The 9,122-nt window shown below is 39.4% G+C and overlaps 1 protein-coding gene across 1 annotated transcript; it reads right to left on the reverse strand.

The window, feature by feature from the left end:
• Positions 1-256: 256 nt before the first annotated feature.
• LOC117411819 (L-threonyl-[L-threonyl-carrier protein] 4-chlorinase-like) lies at positions 257-4,631 on the reverse strand. The gene is made up of 6 exons (XM_058989220.1): positions 4,333-4,631; positions 3,151-3,385; positions 2,439-2,530; positions 2,024-2,163; positions 1,499-1,603; positions 257-1,017 (listed from the first exon to the last, which is right to left on the reverse strand). The coding sequence occupies exons 1-6, from the start codon at positions 4,466-4,468 to the stop codon at positions 922-924; spliced, it is 804 nt and encodes a 267-aa protein (XP_058845203.1). The 5' UTR covers positions 4,469-4,631; the 3' UTR covers positions 257-921.
• Positions 4,632-9,122: the final 4,491 nt, after the last annotated feature.

Here is a 9,122-nt window from a genome sequence, read left to right on the forward strand (position 1 = left end):
TAAAAACTTGTTTTTGGTTGAAAAAATTGGTATAATGTTCCTTCCTCAGAGTATTACTTTGACAGTGATTTGAAACATGTTTATGTAAATAAAGTCACTTTAATTCAATTTGAACAGCACATGGTCTAAAGTGTTATTTTGTTCCCCAAAATTAAATAAGACCTGACCAGCCTGACAGGGTAAAAATAATTGGACTGCAAAGGGTTCAATTAACTTTCTGTTAGTCAATTTATATCACAATGAGTACAAAGTACTATTTTAAATTACACAATTCACATTTTATTTTAAGTCGAAACATCGTTTTAATGATTAAAAGCTTATAAGCAATGAAGAGAATCAATTCATTGGTTCAATCCACATCACATAGTTAGGACATACAGTAGTATAGTTTTCAATTATACATTTTGCGGTTATTTATCAAAATAGTAACATTGCTTTAATATTTAAAAACAGAAATGTGTACAAATGTGTACAAAAATACTTTAAATAAAGTTCATCATCTAGACCTTTCGGCTTTAATGTATCTAATTTATAAATCCAGTATCCCTCTCTTTAAACTATTTTTTTTTTATGTTCCCACCTCTCTGAGACGCATCACATGTTCTCTCCCAGGTATTTTAAGGAACTAACATTTTGAGCAATAAAATGAACATATGATTCAAACTATTTAAATACTCCATAAATGGTTTAATAAAAACATTTTTAAAAAGAGTTAGATAAAGGTTCAGTTATAGACCATCACTGAAGTCACTTAAATAGAGTAGCAGCGTATCAATTAGTTACATCACCAATAGAATGATAACATTTACAACATTATAGCTTTTTTAATCTTAATAATAGGGTCAATAAAGAAAAGTATAGAGCTATTTAGATCCACCACTGTTTAGATCACTAAATAGGCCCCATGGTCTGCATTGCACCTCACTGAAGATTGGGGGCATTGTTTGGAAAGTGATGGTACTCATCAACACCAGAGACTAGGACTGTAGCATTAAAGGTGCGAGGACGATCTGGGTCCTGTAAGAAAGAAAAAAAAGAAAGGTTTTCAAACTACTTTTAAAAAGATTGTGAATGTAGTGTGATAATTCATTGCCTTTTACATATATGTTTGAATCCTGTGTTAATGTGATGGTCTCACCCTTTTACCCTTTCATTAGTCCACATTATAAAACCCAAGTCTGTTCTTGAAGCCCATGCAGGACCTAAGGTGTTCAGCACAGACGTGAGCGTGCAAGGATGTCATTTTTAGTTTTTTCAAAAATATTGGTCTAAGCTAATTTGGCCTGTTGACTGCTAACACTGCACAACAGTACTGTATTTCCTCATGAGCAGATAGTAATCAAGTCTGTGAGTATATGAAGCTTTAATGTGTTTTACAAAAATTATCAGTGGGGTATGTCTCATTTTGAAGATATTTGAGTGTCTCCAAAATTTTTAAGCTCCTCTTTGGCAAGCTCAGGTCCAACCCTCTCTCCCCTCTCAAAAGTGAAGTGCTTACCTGAACAGGATAGGCTGTGGTTGGCACATAGCGAATAACGAACCCACAGCGCCTCCGAGTGGACAGGTTGGGCTCACTGGCATGGACTGTCAGACCATCGTGGACCTGGGATATAGGGTATTAGAGTGAGCAGAGTGCCCTCTTGTGCTGACAGGAGCCATGACTCTGATGACAACTGGTTCTTGCAGTTTTCGTGTGAATTTAACTGTTTAGTTCAATAATCATGATTGGTGGAGTTTTGGACATTATTTACTGTATGATCTCCTGTTAGAACATAGAACACTTTGGAGTTTCTCAGGGATGTCCTTTTTTGGTTGTGATAGCCCTATTTGAAAGTGAAGGCCACAATTGTCAGCATACATGTGGACATTTATTGTTCCTGAGATGTTAAGCTTTCTTGTGATACCACATGCCTAAATATATACGAAAACTCAAATATTCAAAAGCACACTAACACTCTTGAAGTTCAATTTCACCGAGTCAGCCCACTTCTCAGGTGTTATAATGTACATAGAGGTTACTTACAGACATTTGTCCGGCCTGTAGAGGGCACTCCACAGCTTCACTCGTGTTGAGGAGGTGTTCTGGGATCTCCTGATTGGCTGTCAGCATGTTCCCCAGGCGGGGTGAGGTGATGTGGGGCAGGAGACCTTGATGGTGACTTCCTAAAAGATATAATGGAATTAAGTTTAATTTAAAGACATTGAAATTGCTTTAAACTGAACACAAGTTTTTGTATTCAGTCACAACATTTAAAAACATGCCATTAAAAATGTTGATGAAAAATATGTTTATTTTAATTTGTTAATCAGACCCTGGCAGCAGCTGTAGAGAGATAAATACATATGAGCACCATTTAAATGTGAACAGCAGCTAAGATACATCTAAATAAATAGCAATATACAATAAATGCAAGAAGAAAAGGTGTGAGTCGCAGTACCTGGGATGACCTGCAGGACTCCGTTCTCTCGGTCTACGTCGTCCAGGGCCAGCCACACAGAAGCCACTGAACCCCCCTCAAAACCCCAGTACCTGCCATTCAAAATCACACTCAGGGTCAGTGATGATTTAAGCATCATCTCCACAACTACAAGACCCCCCAGCATCATTGCATTAACAAGCCCCCTTGAGGTGCTTGTGTAATTAGTGCAGTCACTGAGTTTGTACCAAATAAACACCCTCTTATTTTCTTGTTTTACCTTTAAAAAATATTTGTTTTTTTCTAATACTAGACAAGCATCCAGTTGGACTGTGATAAAAAAAAAAATACAGGAGCTATAAGCTTTGTGCATGGACTTTTCAGTAACCAAGGTTGACTCAATAAACAATACAGCAACTGCATTATGTCAGTGTTTTATGAAGACATTTAATCAAAGGTGCAATAAACAGGATTGCTATAAGGAAACCTCAAAACTTTTAAAGGGAATGTGGAAAGAAGTTTATATTTGACAGGAACAGTGTGGTCACATACGCACCCTGTACATCATGCACAATATCGCCCTCTGGTGTTTGTGAAACAAAATCTTTTAGGTTCGTTATTACTGCAATGAATACATTTCATTCCATGTTGTCTTCAAAATGTCTGGCTATAAAACAGCTTTGTACAGTATGTATGTGTTTAAAATGAGGCGTTGTCGTCCTACATTACTGACCTGATGTCCTGGTGCCAGGCAACATAGGGAAGCACAGGCTTCTGACTTTCACAGGCAGCTTTGTGGCTCTTCTGTTTGATCGGGTATTTGCAGATGAAGCGTGAATCAAGGAGGATGACGTTGGGTCCCAGGATCCCCTTGATTGGCTCCAGCACCTTGGGATGGGTGGCCAGAGACATCACCCAGCGGTACTTCAAGTGCACATTATGGAGACTGTACTGGGCATACTCCAGCCCTACAGTGGAGAGAGTAATAGAGGTGAGGACAGGCACTCAGCAGTGCATTCATACAAGCCATGGTGAAAGATTTTACATCTATTCAAATAGTACAACTAAACAACATTACATTATTGAAATAATCTAATAGAAAACACTTTGGTAGGGTTATAAAGTGTATATCATAAGCAGCTGTTATTGTATTGTATTACAATTGTATTGCATTTTTATATTTCCATTAGTATTATATGGCAATCACAATCATTTAGAGTGAGCGGGTTCTGTTGTTTCAATATTGAGTTTAAATCTGCCTTTACTAGGCATTGAATTTGCTTTGAGCTTGTCTGCAGAATCCTGCACTAAACAGCCTTCCTTCCTCATGTGACAATGTGACCTTTCAACTCCACTGACCTCACCTCCTGTACTCTCTGTGGCAGATAGAGTTGAAAGGTCACTATGTCACATGATTTGAATGGAATATGCAGGTGGGCACTTGGGATTCTGTGAACAAGCTGGAAGCAGTTAAAAGCCAGGTAAAGGCAGATTTATAAAAAACATTTCAATAACTCAGCTGAACCCAGAACCACTCCAAATGATTGCAAACACCATCCAGTATGAATGTTAAAAAGCAATTCATATTGGAAGCTTCTTCTTTGTACTTGTTTGCCCAGTAGTAGCAGTTATAGTACAGATACTCTGATTAGTAGAGCATCCCCTATCATTTCCCATGACGTGGATAATTAACACACGCACACGCCTCCTAATGCGACCATTAAAAAATCAACCACACTTTATCAGTTGGTGGGGGAGTCCATACTACAAAATCACATTATGTGAATCCAAAGCAGTTCCAACATTTGAAGACACTGAAAAGGACTTCTAGTCACAAGTTTCTCATTGAATTGAATTGTTTCTTTTAGTTTTTATACTCTCTAAACATCTCCTCACCTCCTAGGCATATACTCACCGAACTCCCTCTCCAGTCTACTGAAGCCCTCTGTAGCTCTCTCCAGCTCTTCGGGGTCTAGCACTGGCACTCCAGTTAGGAAGCCATGCTTCCAGTAGGTATCAGCCATTTCAGCCAGCGAGGGGGTCATCGTCATGTTGAATTGGAGGTACAGCTGCAACAGGCAGGAGAATTCAGGACTCAAGAACTTCAGCTATATACAGGTAAAAACTAGGAAACAAAATAAATTATGAAAATCAGAGTAATGCAGGCTTCAACACTTCTTTTAAGCAGGCTTACACAAGGCTTAAAGTTATCCCTAGTCTATCTCCAGAGAAGCTATTGAGTCTAATATATACCTGCACAGGTAACCCCACCTCCTGACCCTCCCATGTGTATGGGTGAACTTTTAAAATTCCAAAAGATTTCAAAATACAAATCAAAGAATACATATTACCTTCCCCCAGTGACTACAGTGGTATTGTCCAATTAGCATGACTCATTCTAGCTACACAAGGATTGAGCAATTGTTCAACCAGTTTCTGCTTAAAATACATTTTAGAGTTACTCAGGTATCACAAGGAAACTGACAATTTAGATGACCATACCCAACCTGTCAGTACATTTTAAACCCTGTTTCGTGCACCTCAATGCCAAAATAAGAAAGTTAGCATTTGTATTTGTGGTACACAATGTATGTTGTAAAAAATGTATGAAAGTTCTTAGGTGGGAACTGCTTGAACCACTCCGTGGAAAGTTGAACAAAAAAAACACAATTAAACCTATGAAACCAAAGAAGTGGAGTTATTTTTTTTTTTCTTACTGTGGTCAAGTGGCATATCCTATGATTCTGAATTGTATGCAGGACCAGCACACCATCCAGCTCCTTTGTCAGATGTCAATGCCAGTTCTCAAGTTGGACCCCCTCATCAGTTTTACTTCCAAAAGGGATTAATGATTGTTTCAAAATACAGCTGTTTATATGTAGCTACCTAATTAGTGAGAAGTTTGTTGGAATTAATGCTGTGTCAGTAGGTACACCATTTTGACTAACCTATGTTAGTTCGTAAGCCTGATGAATAATGATCAAAGCAGAAAAAGCAATAGAAAATTAGACAAAACACACCCAGGAGTCTATTTCAATGTTCTAAAGAGTGATGTATGTAAATACCCCTGGTCTTTATCTCAGTGTTAACCCAGCTGGGATTTACTTACAATATTAACATTACAAATACAGTGTGACAAAGTCGTGAAAAATCTAGATTTACATTTTTTAAATAGACCCCCCCCCCCCCCCATAACATGATATAAAAGAGAATGTTAATCATGTATTCTCCTTGTTGCTTAGTTTCACTTTGCAAATTAAATAATTTCAGTCATTACATCCTGGTGGCTTTTTAAAAGAGAAGTTTAAACAAGCTCTCCCCAAACTAGGTGCACAAATTATCTAAGAGGGGCGTCTAGTTTGTGAAGTGCATAAAGTTTAAAGGAAACAAAAACTAAAATAAGTAAATAAATAACACATTGATGAAGCAAAGTGAAAGAAAAGGAAGGATGACAAATAAACACCAGTGTAATGAAGAGGTGAAAATGAGAGAAAGGGGGGTAAGGGAAATGTCTGTGGGGATTTTTTTTTTTTCAACATGGTCAACAGACTCTTTACTTAAGAAAAAATGTGCATGATGAGGAAAGTCAGCGTGCAATAATCTCTGTCAGTTCAGGAAATGGCAAGGGTCTAGAAAGGGGATTTTTAAATCAGGCAGAGATTGTAGCAGGGCAGCACGTATGTCATACTAGAAGGGTGTTTGAGGAAATACTGTAAAGGAAGTGTAGTGGAGAGTCCTGCATACCTTCACTGGGTGGGTGTCCTTCCTCTGAATGCATCTCATCATTTACTCAGAAGCTTACCGAGGCAATGTAACAGAATGCCATTTTATTGACAACCTTTTACTATTTACCAGCGTTTTATTTGATAATAAAAAGACAATACCTGAATTTGCATTTAGCACATGAATATCTGCATTACATTAAACATATTAGTCATTAATTTATAACTTCTGGACAAAAGTGTTTTTTTTTTTTTTTTTCCCCAGCTAGTCAACTTCCTTGTGTCAGAAAGTGGATGTTGTAAGATTTAAGTTTCATATAAAAACGTAATCATTAAATGCCCTCTCCCTGAGTAGCTTTGTTTACAGGGACTAGGATAGCAGGACAAGATCTGTTCCCTTTGTAGTTCAAAGAACCCTTTTGTTTTCCAAGTGTTGTTTAACATAGGGTTTATCAAACCCAACGAAAGACCGGTTCTCACAAACAGACAACTGGGTCTGGAACCGGCATTTATCACAGACAACATAACAAACTGTATATCATTGGTTTTTTACCTTTTTGTCTCAAAATTAAACTGTTTCTGTTGAAAATAATATCAAGAGGACTGGAATTATTATTTTTGAGAAATAAACTTTTATTATTACAAGGTTCTTGCAGCAAGCCAATTATCTTGTTATAGACTATTGTGGACAATACTTTTTCTTTCTTGCTTTTTACTTGTTCATGATACACACACGTTGCTACTGTTACAATTACATGATTTTTATATAATTTGACCAGCATTTACATGTGTACCTATTAAAGCAACTTTATATCTAATATGTAGGACATTCACATTAGCAGTTTTGTTGCAGATTTATCATTTCCATTACACCCAGCACCTGTTGATTCCGTAACATCATACTAACACTATGATCGATCAATCAACCTCCTCCCCCCCCCCAAAAGAAAGAAAACTAGAACTTAGAAATCTTAGAGGTTTATTTATTAAGAAACTCAAGTATTAATGCTTTAAAAACAAAAAAAAAACAATGTATGGGATATGCCTGCCTATTGGTAGGTATTTTCTGAGCCCTCTGTACCAGAGCTGTCGATAGGCCCTTCCTAGGATGACTCCCTCGGTTCCGCCTACTGAAGGGTTAATGCCATCATTCCACGAAAGCCATTTCTCTTTTTGCCTCACAAGACGATAAGGTAAGACCCTCTGTGATGGTATCTGAGCGTATTTTGAAAAAGAGCTTTGAGTCTACTGCAGTTCCCTTGCCTTCAGACTGGAAGCTGACTTGCTGCTTTCATGGAATCAGTGACTCCTAATCCAGCCTTTTTCTTTCTATCTTTTCTCAGCAACCTGATGCACATGGTTCTCAGTGCTCGGTGCACACGGTGCTTAGTGCACGCATTGCGTGGTGCTTGGTGCACTTGGTGCACACGGTATTCAGTACCCTCAGTACGCATAGCGCCCCAGTGCGTACAATACCTGGTGCACGTGGTGCTTGGTGCACTCGTTGCGTGCAGTGCTCTGTGTACTCGGCGTGCATAGCGGTGCTCTGTGTGCACATTTACTGGTGCATGCGCTACTCGGTGCGTTTCACACGCAGGGCGCTTGGTACACGTGGTGCACATGGCGTCTCCCGTGTATGCGGTGCACTCGGTGCACTCGATGCAAGCGACGCTTGGTGTACGCCACGCTCAGTGCAATTGGTGCACACAGTACTTGGTGCACTCGGTGCGTTTAATAACTCGGTGCATACTGCGTGCACAAGGCTCTCAGTTCACGCGGTATCCACCATGACGAGCCTTCTGTGGTTGCACATCCTTCAAGGAAACATACTGCACAATGATGGGCACTCTCTCTGCGTGAGGTGCCTTGGGGTCCAACATGCCACCGAGGCCATAGGGAACAAGGACTTCTCTGACATCTGCTCGGCTTTTCAGCCCAGAGTCTGTCGCAATAGTCGCAAGAGTCCTCGCACCACTAACCTAGGGTTAAGCGACGGCTCTGGTATACATTTCCCATACGTTTTGTTGGTATTCTTTAAATTGAAAGGGAACGTTAGGCTACTTACCATAACCCTGGTTCCCTGAAAGAGAAGACGACCACCAACCAGTGAGGTCGCATCTCGACCTCACGGCTTTGATGCAAAAAGAGAAATGGCTTCCGTGGAATGACGGCTTTAACCGCTCAGTAAGCAGGACCGAGGGCGTCATCCCAGGAAGGAGCCTATCGACAGCTCTGGTAGAGAGCTCAGAAAATACCTACCAATAGGCAGGCAATAGGTGGTTGTCTTCTCTTTTAGGGAAGCAAGGTTATGGTAAGTAACCTAACGTTCCCTTTCAATTTAAAGAATACCAACAAATGTATACCAGAGCCGTCGCTTAACCCTAGGTTAGTGGTGCGAGTGGTGATGTCATGATGATACTTGGGCCTCTGGCAGCACTAATGCTGGCCTGTTAGACTAAAAATATAAGTTATGTGGTCTTTCTTTAAAACTTCAAAAAGGGCATTAAAGTCAAATAAAGATCCCTCTAGTCCATAGGTTAACCCTCAGTTCAGAAATTCCGTTTTTTTTAGCCTTTTCTCAAACATTACTTAGTAAGTCTGATAAATACATAATGATCAAAGCAGAAAAAGCAATAGCGAATGAGACAAAACACACCCAGGAGTCGTATGTAAATACCCCTGATCTTTAACTCAGTGTTAATTCAGCTGGGATTTTCCCCTAGTGGTGATTTATTGACCCACTTACATTAAACACCCAAGATAAACTTTTCAGAATAGAGGTGCGTGCAAATGAGAGGGACTTCAAACAAGGGAGGAAAGTCTATTGACATGACAAGAAAGTCATGGGTATGAAACAGCAATGTGTGTTGTATGGGAGAATTGGACTGGGGATATACATGGGTGTCTGTCTGTCTGTCCATGCCCATGGGTATCACACTTACAGTTCTGCAAATATCTGGAAACATGAGCTCTCTGTCTGTAC

Source organism: Acipenser ruthenus, chromosome 16 (assembly GCF_902713425.1).
Source record: "Acipenser ruthenus chromosome 16, fAciRut3.2 maternal haplotype, whole genome shotgun sequence".
NCBI lineage: Eukaryota > Metazoa > Chordata > Actinopteri > Acipenseriformes > Acipenseridae > Acipenser > Acipenser ruthenus.

Coding starts and splice junctions, on each gene's coding strand:
- LOC117411819 (XM_058989220.1), bottom strand. CDS start 4,468: ATGACGATGACCCCCTCGCTGGCTGAAATGGCTGATACCTACTGGAAG. Junction 2,531..3,150: donor GCCTGGCACCAGGACATCAG/GTCAGTAATGTA, acceptor TTTGAATGGCAG/GTACTGGGGTTTTGAGGGGG. Junction 1,604..2,023: donor TACAGGCCGGACAAATGTCT/GTAAGTAACCTC, acceptor CCTATATCCCAG/GTCCACGATGGTCTGACAGT.